The sequence below is a fragment of the Sceloporus occidentalis genome, unplaced genomic scaffold (genome assembly GCF_023333645.1).
Source record: "Sceloporus occidentalis isolate IW3139 unplaced genomic scaffold, rSceOcc1.0.p SCAF_1, whole genome shotgun sequence".
Taxonomy (NCBI): domain Eukaryota; kingdom Metazoa; phylum Chordata; class Lepidosauria; order Squamata; family Phrynosomatidae; genus Sceloporus; species Sceloporus occidentalis.
This window is the reverse complement of record NW_028316981.1, coordinates 232,905,727-232,919,830: the sequence shown is the minus strand read 5'-3', so window position 1 is coordinate 232,919,830 and position 14,104 is coordinate 232,905,727. Positions and strand designations below refer to the sequence as shown.

The 14,104-nt window shown below is 37.6% G+C and overlaps 1 protein-coding gene across 3 annotated transcripts in view; it reads right to left on the bottom strand.

Annotated features, from left to right (window-relative positions):
* Positions 1–305: 305 nt before the first annotated feature.
* Positions 306–14,104, bottom strand: part of BRD10 (bromodomain containing 10) — a 63,582-nt gene continuing 49,783 nt past the window's right edge. For all 3 annotated transcript variants that reach the window (XM_089489954.1, XM_089489945.1, XM_089489961.1), the window contains 4 exons: positions 13,639–13,728; positions 6,619–6,734; positions 6,229–6,398; positions 306–4,729 (listed from right to left, as the gene is read on the bottom strand). In XM_089489954.1, the coding sequence (XP_089346080.1) occupies positions 1,056–4,729; positions 6,229–6,398; positions 6,619–6,734; positions 13,639–13,728 (4,050 nt within the window). In that variant the 3' untranslated portion in view covers positions 306–1,055. The remainder of the gene's footprint in view (positions 4,730–6,228; positions 6,399–6,618; positions 6,735–13,638; positions 13,729–14,104) is intronic.

Sequence of the window (14,104 nt, the reverse complement as noted above, 5' to 3'; positions counted from 1 at the left end):
AAATCCCGCTAGACAAATTTCTACTGAATTTGTCTCTAAGTAAGTGTGCTTAGGCCCACAATCTCTTTGAAAACCCCAATACCTTAAAATCATTACTATACATACATATATAACCTCAGGCTATCAAGTTTCATTTCTCCACGGTGACACTGATAACAGTATTATCAAGCAGAAATACAGCAACTTGGTTTATTATTACATGCAGATTCTTCTGCATTATTGCTAAACAGTACACTTGTCCAAAATTACTAAAATACTTAAAAAACTATACATTATGTAAACAAAACATAAATAAGACAGAGTAGTTCTTTTTACACATAGTTTAGTACATATTGGTAGGGAATCAGGGATATGTACAATTTTACAGAATAGATTGCATTTTTACAATGCATAAATATGCTTTAAAAAACAGAAACAAAGTAAATTTGCAAAAAACTGTACTGTTTATAAACAAGAAGGAAAAATGTCTAGATTTTTGAAAAGAAACGTATTTCTGTAAATGTGGTAAGCAAGAACAAAACACTGCTTTCTGCAACATGTCTCAACAGATGGCCTTTTAAACCATTTTCATTACCAACCTCCCCAAAACACAAAATCCACCTTTGAAAGCACAGGTGTGAAAAGTATTCTAAATGGTGTTTTCTTAACCATATTGTTTTAAAAGGGAGAACTAAAAACAGCAATCTAATATGAAGCATTTTTTAAAATATCAACTACACCCTTCCACACAAAAACCGTTGGGCATGTGATAAACGCTGTAAAATTTGAGTATATAGAACTTTCCAGTCAATGGCAACCTGGACAAGTAATACATATGACATGCGCAGGATCCTGACTTCATTCAGCTCATGAATTCTGAGTGGATGCAAAACAGTCCAGTTCCCTTACTGCCAGATTCCATCTGCATAAAATTGCCTTCCCATGCTTCAGGTTCATGTACATAAGCCACATGAGTGGTATGTTTCAAACCACATAAGCAATTAAAAAAACAATTATAAATTAAAGGTGAACACAAAGGAATGCCCCAACATTTTAACGGCTCATTTACTCTAAGCTCAAGATGCAGCTGTGCTTGGTACACCTATGCTAGAGTTCAAAAAATTAGGGAAGACAACAGCAGGACTCTTGCTTGTGGAAACTACATCAGGAGACAAAGATGAAGAAGTTTTTGATGTTGGAGTTTTTATAGCATTTAAAATTGCTCCTTCTGGGCTCACCATAAGTTTTTTGATAGACGTATCTAGATGCAGTACAGCTGTATTGCCTTGCAGCTGTGAGTTACCAGTGTGAGTTACACCAACCAACGATGGTTTAGTTACAGAATTAGATGGGGTGACTGTTAACAAAGATGTAGACACTGTTGACACTGTTGTTACAAAAGATGGAGTGCTTGGTTTTGTAGCACTGTTCACTATCTGTGGTGTCGGATGTACAACAGGCAGTGGGTTTGTAGTCCCAAGGGAATTTACAATTTTGGTAAAGCTTTTCAAAGGTTGCTTTGATGGCTGCCAACTTAAAGTATTACTAGACACTTGTGTAGTTCTCTGGGGAGATGGGGCAGCATGGGAAACACCTTGAAAACCATGACCATTATTAACTGTTAAAAGAGGCCCAAGTTTTGGATTTGTAGAGATGAGAAGGACGTGGCTGCCAGCTCCAAGCCCCTGAGGTGGAACAATGAACCGAGTACCGCTGATCATTATCTGAGTTCCAGGTGCCAAAGGTGTACAAGTGTTAATAATTATTTTCTGCTGAATACAAGTCTCATTCAACTGTCCTCCTATGTTACTACCTATAGATGGTGAAACTGAAACAGTTTGAGAAGTAGAGACACCGGGACCACATGTGAAAACAGGAATTGGCTTTACAAAATTAGGAGGCAGCAACTGGCAAGGCAGGTTAACTAAATTCGAAACATTAATTACTTTACCTGTATTTGGTGTATTAGGGGGCAATACAGTTTGGGGTTTTTGAGCACTCCTGTTTATTGGCACTGCAGCTGGAATTCCTGGTGACTGAAACTGGACCACGGTAGACTGCTGACCTTTTGAAAGGGGCATACACTGTGCAGCAGACGGAGCTGCTGGCAACTGAGTGACAGTGTGCATCACTGGAGGAGCACTATTCACAGGTCCAGGCAAAGCAACTGTAACTGGCAACTGAAAACTAGATGTTAAATTTGGATGACATGCTGCTGGCTGAGTAGTTGATATCAGAACAGATGAAGCAAGGTGTCCTGTTTTCACTGTTGATATAGCCATAGTGTTTCCAACGTTAGAGGTATGGAGTCGAGTATTTCCAACTGGTGTTATTTTTGTTGAAGTATCTACTCCACCAGCAAAGACAGGAGGCTGTGCTCCAGTAGTAGGGCCACTCAATGCCACGGAAATAGGTTCTAAACATGCATTTGTTGTTACTGTGGATACATTGGCTGCTCTTGTTGTAGCACTTGGAGACTCTTTGAAAGATGTAAGACTCTGACATGCCAAATCTGAACATACAGGAACTAAAGCACCACATGTTGGCAATGTCAAAGTTACACCATTTTTCTCTTCTGCATCTTTTGAAGCTGCAGGCTGCATGATGTTAATTGGTGGGACACGCTGAACATTACTTGTGCTGTTTATAATTGCCTGACCAATGTTAAGTCCTATTTTCACATCTTTTATCTGAGAAACAGTTGGCGACTTATTTACTTTTAATGAAGTCCCCACAGAAGATGGAATGAGGACTAATTGAGGCTGCTCTGCACTTTTAACATATGTTTTGCCCATTGAAGGAGAAAAGGTCTGCTTAAATGATTCTGCAGTTAAAGTGGTGTTTGAATGAATATTGGCAAGTGGAGTGTTAATGAAAACCACTTTCTGTGCAGTTGTGCCACTGCATGTTGAAGCAGGGATCAGATTGACTCCTGCAGGTCCACAGGCAGGAAGAAGCGGGGGATTTGTGACCAACATAAGTTTTTGAATCTGAGCACCACTCACTGCAGTTCCACTGGTTATGGGCATGGATTCAGGCTGAGTAACAGAATATTTTGTACAATTTATACTGACTTGTTGATTCATCAAAGGAGCCTGGGTAGTGCATGTTGTATTATGCCCAATGTTTCCTGGAGAAATGCTAGCTGCATTAGCAGAGCTGTTTGGTGGTGGTGGTGGCGGCATGACAATTTTAGATGATGTAGGAGCCAGGAAGTTAGGGGGAGATACATGTACAGTTTTTTGCAAACCATGACCCATGGTACCACTGTTAAGAGGCTTCCCAAATGCAATGGTCATGTTTTCCCCCACTGCCTTATTTACACTAGCAGGAAGAGATGAAATGGAAACAGAAGTTGTTGGAGACGATTGAATAAGTGCTGGAAAACTAGGTATGGTTGTTGTTACAGCTGAGGAGTTTGGTAATTGTGTGGATTTTGGCACTAAAAATGTCTGCAGCTGAGGTGAATATGTGAAAACAGAATTTGGGGCTAAGTTATTTGGGGATAGCTGGTCTGAATTTGTCTGTACTTTAACAATTCCTGTGTTCCCACCTCGAGTTGTAACAAGGATTGACTGTGAATCTCTGATACAGATTGTTTTCAGTTCTTGTTTAGCTTCACCAACATCAGCGTTGTTTTGTGGAGATGCTAATCTTGGGGAGGAATTGCTGGTGCAAGCAGAAACACTCTGTGGAAGTGTGGTTGTCCAAGTCTGAACTGCTGAGGAAACAGTAGGTGAAGCAACAGGAGATGAAGCAGCTGAAATGACAGTCTTAGTTTTAGTAGCTTCACACTGACTCATTTTCATTACTGAAGCTAATATATTACCTGTGGGGCCTATAGAAGGCAATGCTGGAAATCTATTGCCAGTATTAGCTCCTTGTGCCAAATGTGTAGTATTCTTTTTAAAATTTGTGCTGGGCAGAAAGGTAGCAGCAGCATTGACGACAGGTGAAGCTGAAACGACAGGTGCTAAGGTAGTGTTGATAGCTGTTGGCTGGGGAAGAGAGATGCAATGCTGTTCAGTAGTCTTTTGTTGCAATGATGAGATTTCTTTTGCCCCACTTTTACTGTCTCTGTGATGGATAAGAAAATTTTTAGGTAAAATAAGGACTTGCTGCATGATTTTCTCTCCTGTGGTTTTCTCTCCCGGTTTACCATCACCCACGGGCTGCACCTGAATTTTCACTGAATTATTGTGCAGGTCTATTGGCACACAATGGCCACCTGGCATTTTGTACAATACTTGTAAAGGATTCTTTGAGCTGGTCTGGCAGGGCACCATTGGTTTGACTGGGGAGGTACCTATAGTTGACATAATCAGTTTTTCAGAAGTTGAAATGCTTCTGCCTACATTGGGTGGCAGCTGACTTGTTAAGGTCACTTTGTTCCCAATATTCTTAGCAAGCAAGGCCTGGATGGGTTTGGTCCCTCTTATCAAATTTGGTGTTGAGACTGGAGTATCCGTCATGTCTGTTGGTTCTGAAAATGAGGATTCTCTTTGCTGATTCAAACAATCATCTATTGACGGATCATTTTCTATACTATGCACTGTAGTATCACTTGTGCTTAATTTAAGCCGTTTCCTTGGTGAAAACTCATTTGTGCTATCATCTAAGCAACTGTTTTGCTTAGACTGGCGTTTAACAGATTTAGGCACTATCTTCTGTATTTCTCTACAAGTCAGTTCTTTTCTCAGTGGTCTGGATTTTCCGGTAGCAAGATTCATCTCTGATAGTTTCATGTCATCTAGAAGAAATAGCAAAGAAGAAAGTGTCTTTGAAAAGCTAGTTTTAAACAATTATTAATTTACTACTGCTTTAATATCAAAATATACTTTTGATGCAACTAGAAAAGGTTCTGATAGTACCATAAAATTTTCATCAGGAATATGTGAATCAACAAGTTGTTAATACAGTAGCCTAGTTTTCATCCAATTTCATTTTCAAACATATCCTGAATAGGTATAAGGCTTTTTTTAGCAACAAAAATTGAGAGTGTTTGTCTGAAGGGAAATATTTAATAAATATGTATTTTAGCTACCAAGGTTTCTGCACTATAAGGCCATATTGTTTTAGTAAGTAAATTTTCTAATCTACTAGAATTGGAATATATGAACATCTCACTGGGCATCTTGAGAGGGTGAAAAGTTTTGGCAAGAATCCCAGTCAAACACCAAAGTGAGACTATAGCGTATCATCACTTTTATAGAGAAAGTACACATTGTTACCTTGATTTTACACACTGTTTTTGTTGAATGTTTCATTATTGTTGTACACGACTATGAAATCTATTTATATAAACAGTTTATAAATATTTGCAAATAAATGGAATAGAAGTACCTGCATACAGTGCCAGTGTCTTCTCTGACTCCAAATCCAAGAACTCACTTTTGGAAAGGAGACGGCAAAGAAAACAGGTGCTACTAGAGCTCTGTCTGAGCGTCTTTTTCCACTGGGGATTAGACCTATACCTTTTACCTACTTCTGACACAGTGCTAAATTAAATCTAAATTATTAAATTTAGGGGAAGAAAAAGCAGCCGCAAACTTCCACCTCTCACAGTTGGAATTAGAAACAGAATATGAGTAGAACTGTTCTAATCTACTGCTCAAAGTGCAAGAAAGAGCCCACCTGAATACAGTCAAAGAATAATCTACTCCAGTGTTCTGTTTCCATGGTGGCCAAACAGTTGCCTACAGGTAGCCCAACAGGCAACAGCCAGGTAAGTATGCAGCATTATTCTCCTGCTTGTGTTCCTCAGCAACTGAGATAGAGAGGCATACTGCCTCTGTTAATGACAGAATATATATTTATCAAAACTAAATATTAACCACTTTGTTTATGATAACCACTTTGATAACCATTTTGTTTATGAATTTGTTATGCTCTTTTAAAGATGGCAGTCATCACTGCAACGTATAATAACAACATCTGAATATGTGCTGTATGAGTAAGTACTTCCTTTCATCCATCCAGAATATCCCAGTAGACAAACCTGGATTCTGGTATTATGAAAAAAAAGTTCTCTCTACATTCATTTTCTCAACACCATGCATAATTTTATACTCCTTTATCAGGTCTGTAGAATTATTTTATTGCCAAAACTAGAGAAATTAGTACCAGTATGTACAAAACAATTAAAGCTTCTACCATTTAAACTCTTTGGTTGAGTTAAATAAGAACCCACATATAAGCATGGCAATGACACCTTTCGTCATCTTTCACAATGACTAGCAAATTACCTACCTGAATTCCTTTTCAAAAATTCAGTGTGCTGTGAAGAGTCACTGGTTAATAAACTGGAAACCTCTTTGCCAGTATTTACTTCACCATCCTCATTAGTCCACTGTTCTCTCGTAAATTTATCATGATCTGGCTGTCTTTTGAAGTCATCATAGTCCTTCTTTAATCGAGACCTTCAACAGAACATCAGAGATAAGAAGAAAATCAGCAGCTTTGAATAATTTTTAATAGAAAAAGATCTAGTCACACTTTTATCTACAGCCTTCACTGGTTCAAAGTTAGAAGTGTGGAAATCAGAATTTCGTCTATACCATATTGCAATTACAAAGTAGGATAACTGGTGCTGACTTCTTATACTTCACACTATTGAAAAGGATTCAACTAATTAATTACCTGTTTCTCTGAAAAGCTTTCATTAGTTTTGGTTCCCATGGTAACAATTCATTTAGCAGTCGTATCAGAGTACAGTGTAGTTCTTTTACAGCTTGCTTTCGATGATACCACCTTCCCTGCATATACGAAAATACCATTATTATTGAAGTACATTTGTATCTAATAAAGGAATATTCTTGTACTATATATATATATATATATATATATATATATATATCCACATTAAAGCAGCACACACTGTTTTTTTCTCTGTCCTATAGTAACACTAGGCAGTACTTTTTTTAGTTTTCCCAGTAAAAATTAAAACAGGAGAAAAATATACAACAGATAAATGGTTGCGAAGTTATTCACTTTTTCAGCTAAGAAAGTGAAAAGGTAGATTTTCCTGCCTATAAACATAAGCCTTCCATTCAGTGACAATAGACTATGAATGCTTGTACATAAATATGTATCACACTGCACACAACTGACCCGTTTAAAGAAAATGTTATAATGAATCATACATTACAAGCTGAAATGAAAACCATTTTATTTAGTCAGTTAATTTTGAAATAAAATAACTGAGAAATTTTGAACTCTTAACTACAAGCATATTTTCCAAGGACAAAGTAAGCCAGTGGGGAAGGAGGGCAAGTGGAAGAAATGGGCCTGGGTACTGCAGACTGAGGGAGGCTATGAAAATACATGATCCAAAGACACCTGTAACATGCCTCCAACAAAATAAGAAATACATACCATAGACCTCAAGATGGTCTAACTAATTTCTTGTTGTTGTTATGTACCTTCAAGTAATCTCAGCTATGACAATGTCATCTTAAGATATTTTTTGGAAATATCTATTCAGAGGAGGTTTGCCATTGCCCTCCTCTGAGGCTGAGAGTACGTGCCCAGACTAGCCACTGCATTTCCATGGCTAAGTGAGGATCTGAACCTTGATTTTCCAGAGTCTCAGTCTAACACTCATTACACCAAGTCAACTCCCATTTATTTTACTTCCACCCATCAACTTTTAACCTGACCAACTCAAACTAAGTAGTGATCCCCAGTGTCAGCCTTCTCAATTTAGGCGCTTGCTTCTTAACCCTTAGGACTTCTTGGTTATTCTTTTGAATTCATGTTCTTACATGTCCAATCATAGATCTCTGGTCAATTAAATTATAAAACATGTTATCCAACATGATAACATTATTTCTAATAGCTGTATTTTACTTATCGTTTTTGATATATACTTTGGTCATTTTTTATCCATTGAGGCTTCCTTAATTTTTTTTAAAGCTACCAAGAATTAATGGAAAATAAGCAAACAAGATTACTATCAGGATTTATATATGCGAGATCTGAGAAATGTGTTAACTGCAACAATAATCGTTTCTAGGTGAGGTTAACTATTTCCAACTCCCTCAAATTTAAGAACATTATTTAGTTACAGTAAGGTATGGCCATTATCTATCATGTTGACTCTAAGTGGGAATTTAAAAGCTATACTAATTTAGATGCTCCAATTTGCAACATTTGTTGTTAACTGCCATCAAATGGACTTTGACTTATAGTGACCCTATGAACGAGAAACCTCCAGATCACCCTGTTATCAACAGCCCTGCTCAGGTCTTGCAAAATTTGCAAGCTAGCATGTTTACCTCTTCTTTCCATCATACTCCTCAGTCATCCAAAATAGTTTCATTCACAAATATGAACCTGAAAGGAGTATCCCTGCCATTTTCTTGACATGCTGTGGTTGTCCAGAAGGGGGCTTATCTGCTACTCAGAAGGACTGAAATTGATCAGTAAACCTACATAACTGAAATAGCTACTGCTTCAATGAATTCCAATTTTTTTAAACAAACTGTCTCTATGAAGTCCTCAGGATGTTTTAAAAATACATTAATAAAAATACTGCATTCTGAAAACATAGGAATTATCAAAGGAAAATCAACTAAAAACAACCACTTACAGGCTGTAATTATTTACTAGTGTTGTCTCTATTTTGAGACTGTCCAACAGGAACTTTCAGTAACAAAATGTTTGCATTTACCTACAGAAAGTGTAAACTATTATCTCCATAAGTTTCTCACCGAGACGGCAGAAAATGACAAACTGACTAGTTGGTTAAACCACAAAAATGTAGAAGAAATCGAGAAAGAATGGTTTCCGGTCTTAAAATATAGTAAAGAAAGGTGGAAATAAGAGGTAGAGAGTGGGAACATTATGTGAGACGATAACCTTAAAGAAAAATAATTAACCAAACAATGATTGTAAAATGCTCAAGGTAAACTAATTAAGAGACTTTTGCTGTTTTAATGTAAACATTTAAAATAAGATGAAGAAATATTGTTTGGATCAAGGGGATTGTTCTGGAGGGACAAGGAAAATTAATTCTAGAAATCTATACAGGGATTATATTGGATATAATCATTTATGTAAATAGCTGATGAATGGATTTGTTTTTATATAATAAAATTTTATAAATAAAAAAAGTGTAAACTAGCATATCATATGTCACAGATACAAATGTAAAAATGGAAGTTTTGTATTATTTTTGTTTCTGTTATATATAAAGTAGGCAAAAATGAATTTGGCAATAAAAAGCCTGTTGTTAATTTTTACAAACATTACCTTAAAACATTAGCCACTTGCACTCTCTCTATCAGCTTTCAGTTTAGAATCTGAGGTATGAGCTTGCATTGCATTTACCTTGGAATGGAATTACTACCCTACATTAATCTGAAAATCAAGCCTACTGCTATGAACACATTATCCACTTCTGACGATTAGCAAATTTTATCACACGTAAACCTGATAAGACTATACAAGATATAATAACAATAATTTATATCCCGCCTCTCCCTACAGATCGAGGTGGTTTACAGAAATACAATTAGTAAAATAAAATACATAATAAAAACAAAATCAACAAAGCATAATCTCCTATCCCTCCCACCAATAGAAAAGCAATAACAAATAAAAATACAGATTAAAATAGTTAAAAAGGCAAGTTGAAGAGAAACAATTTGGGGTAGGGAGGAGTCTGGGAAGGCCTGCCAGAAGAGATCTGTCTTGACAGCCTTTTTAAAGGCGTTTAGAGTGGCAATATGATGGATCTCCTCCGGGAGGTCATTACATACTTTAGGAGTGGCAAATGAGAAGGCCCTCTGGGAAGGAGCAGCAAATCTGGTCTTCCTTGGCTGCAGTAAGTTCTTCCCAAAGGACCTGAGTGTGCGGGGTGGACTATAATGAGGAAGGCACTCCCACAAGTAAGCTAGTCCCAAACCATGTAGGGCTTTAAAGGTGATAACCAACACCTTTTACTGTGCCTGGAAACTGATTGGCAACCAGCAGAGACATTTTTAAAATTGTTGTTATATGGTTGGCTTTTGATTTACCAGCAACCAGTCTGGCTGCCATGTTTACACCAGTTGAAGTTTCCGGTCTTAGCCCAAGGATAGCACCATGTAGAGCGCATTGCAGAAGTCAAGTCGAGAGGTTACCAGTGTATGTAATACCGTTTCTAGGTCCCACAGCTCCAGGTGGGGCTGCAGCTAGCATATCAGCCAAAGCTGATAATAGGAGCTCCAGGCCATCGCCTCTATCTGTGCTGACAGCTGAAGCAACGAGTCCAGGAGCACCCCCAAGCTGTGAGTGCAGTCCTTTAGGGGAGGTGTGACCCCATCCAGAACTGGCTGACATATTTTAGGTTCAGAAGATGGAAGCAATTAACCCAAACAGCTTTTATCAGCAAAATGTGGAAGGAGCAACTTCCACTGCAACTCCCTGAACCCTGTCAAAATCTCCTCCAGGAGGCTAGAGTACACTGTGAAGAAGATTTTAAAAGGGTGTGGGGTGTATGGAGGTGAGAAAATCTTACTGCATGAGTAGATATCTGCTCTCATGACACTGGATTCTGTCTTTAATTCTGAAAGCAAGGTACAGTGCATCCATGTCATACGTGGGCATGCTGAAAGCCACGCGAGGTGCAAGGGGCGCCACCGCACCGCCGCATGCACGAGCCCTATTCACTTGAATGGGGCTTGAGCATGCACGGTATTTGGCTTACATGGGGGTGGGGTCCAGAATGGATCCCACTTGTAAGCTAAGGGCAGACTGTATGTCCCACATGGCATTCATAGGTGGATACACCTTTTATAGCTGAATAATATATATGAACATGTAGGCCTATAGTGGAGGGTGGGCAAAATTGTGGCCCTCCAGACACTGTTGGACCACCATTCCTCACTATGGCTTTGCTGGTTAGCAACAATTTGCCATATGTTCCATGGTCTGCAGAGTGTTATGGGAAAAAAAAAGGAAAATTGTTCATAAAAGAGCATTTAAAGCAAAGAGGATAGAAAAATGTTTTTAAAACCCCAGAAAAAAAATTCCCCCACACAATCAAGTAAGCTTGGAATTAATCTAAAAATAATATAATTTATTTGAAAAGAATATAATAATTCAGTAATATTCACAGAGGCGTCAAAATCATTTCTCTTTGGTGGCTTTGGCCTGTCAGTCCTCTGATGTGAGCATACTGTAAATCATGCATTTAATATAAGCTGATATTATACTTATTTCTTCTTTTAAGATTTCATAAATAATCATTTTGAACTACACTTTTTTGTTCTTTAGCATTACGGATATGTATTTTATTTAATTACATATATGTGAGCCAGTGTAGTATCATGGTTTAAGTGTTGGTCTGTGACCCTGGAGAACAGGGTTTGACTTGCTGGTCTGCCATGAAAACCTACTGAGTGATAATGGGTAAGTCACACACTCTCAGCCTCAGAGGAAGGCAAAGGAAAAGCCCCTCTGAATAAATCTTGGCAATAAAGCCCTGGGATAGGTTCACCTTAGGGTTGTTGTAAGTCAAAAATGACTTGAAGGTACGCAACAACAACAAATATACAGTATTGTTTATTAGTATTTAGTAGTGTATCAACAAAACGTCCACTTTTCTCCTTAAAATGATATATTATTATATTGTGGACTTATTTTTCATCAACAGTACAGCTAGCCATGGACCTGCAAAAATGTATTTTCATCTCGCATGGAGTCACTGAACACAAATCAGCACAAGGATCGATGTGGTAGTGACCTACTTGCCAAACCTCACTCCCTTTGTTTAAGTTCAAAAAGCATGTTTATTATTTACATTCCATGTTTCTTTAGGAATCCAACATGGCTTATAACTTATATTTAAAATATATACCTAAAACGCAGCAAATTATAATGCTGAAGAGCTTCTTTAAAGAAGCAAAAAACTAAAAAACAAATATTAAAACCATGCTGTGAATTAAAACACCTTAAATATTTAAAAACAGAAGAAAGGAGGTAGAACAACACCGCCCTCCTTTAAAAGATTGTTCTACAGCAGCTAATTAATGGCCACAAGCCTGTATAAATAAAAAGGAAGGAAAAAAGAAGCCAGCCTAGTGTCTTGTGCAAGGGAGATCCACAGCCTGTGAGGGTGCTGGGACCCAGAGAAAGCCTTCCCCAAAGATCTCAAAACCTGGACAGGATCATATGGAGAGATAAGGTCTTTCAAACAGTTTGGAGCCAAGCCATTTAGGTGCCCAACAGCACAATCCTATACAGTATATGTGGCCACTCAGAATTAAAGGCCATAGGGTTTAATTGGGTTAACTTGCAGGTTAGTTCATATGGGATTGCAATCTAAAAGAATTTGTTTTTTTTCTATATTTCTGAATATATTTCATTTTCTGCAGAAACATTCAATTTAGTGCACTTAAAAAAAGTACAATACTTTGAGAAAACATTATGGATCGAAAGGCCATGTCCACAATACTGTACAGTAAGAAAAACATTAGCTGAAACTTAGTTGAATGTTTAGAACTGGAAAACTAGCATCATATAGGCCTCTTGTAAGTGAATATTTAACTAGAGTGACCCTGCCTGAAGTTTATATTATCTTGTTAACAAGTAAGCACTGTATGTATAGATTCCAAAGTGGGGGGAGAATACAATGGACAAAAGTTACAATGAATTCAGAGGATCTTAATTCAGAGTAACTTCATCTCTTTCAGCTTTATTTCATATATTATGACAACCAGTTCTTTAATGGATCAGTTCCATTGTGGATTGCATTCAATTTACTTTGACCAGTTACGTCCCACAGAACTATATGACAAATGCTCTAAATTATATACAACACAGAATCAATTTAACATTTATTATATTGGTTTGGGTAGCAGTCCTGCCACGAATATACAGTCTCATTCAACATATCTCTTTAGCTTTAACTGTTACTGAAGCAGTAGCAGAATATCTGACTGGAGCTGTATCTATATAAATAAAAACTTCCATATAAACCACTGCTCACAATATGACTTACACTACTTGCAATGTTAAAATCCATTTATATCTATGGATAGTTACTTACCTTTGAACCAAACTTTCTGACTCTGATCATTCTAACAATTTTATCCAAATTCTTCTAATGCAACTAGATACTATCCTGATTAGTTATTCCATTATTTGTTGGGTAAGAATGTGTCTTCTCCTACTTACTATAGATCCACATCAGACATCTCTAGGTCCCTGGGGTATGATGAAGCCAACCCCTTTGCTGTTCTAATACGAGATGATACATCAGTTCACAGATGGTTTCCCTTCACAGTTCAGAGTGAGAAATAAAACTGTAAGATGTGTAGAGTGCCTAAAATTCCATGGATTAGATAAAACCAGGAGGAAAGGGCAACACTTGATAAAGAAGCAGTGAGAAATGTAATGGGAGGGACAAACTATGTTTGTCTACGCTGTTAGTCACAAGTTAAGTTTTATTTGACTAAAAAGCCCCTGAGGTAATGCCTAGACACTGATATGCAATTGTTTTCCTTCCCAGAGGTTAATAACTGAAAGTCAATATGGGGACCGAATGGAAATTTTAAAAAAGTTTTCCATGATTTATACTCAGAAAACGCAGATTAAGATTACCAAGAGATAATCCTTAAAAACAACTTGAAAATATAAGGTTAAACAAAAGCATGACAGAATTTAAATACATACCGATTTCTTTTTAATATTCTCCACATCTTTGAGTTCATTCTCAATTTTTCCAATTAATTCCCTGAGTTCATCAAGATTAGTGCAAATAAGCTGCAATCAGAGCCAAAAGGACAACATTTTACATCAAGTAGAGACATCTTTTTAACAAAAGAAAATAGGTATGCAGAGCACATCCTAAGCATGTTTATTCAGAAGCAAGATTACTAGGTTTAATGGTATTTTCCATAGTAAATGTATCCAGGATTGCAGCATAACAAGTTTTCAAAGTTCTTTACTACAGTCCACCTTTCCTTTACGTGGGGGATCCATTCCGAACTCTCCCCTCCCCTGCATAAAGGGAATTCTGCCTATGCTCGAGCCTATTAAATGAATGGGGCTCACGCACGAGGTGGTGTGGCGGCGTGCACACACCATGGGCGCAGGCGCCATTACCCCTTATGGGGCGTGCCGCCCCTTTTCCCAGGGC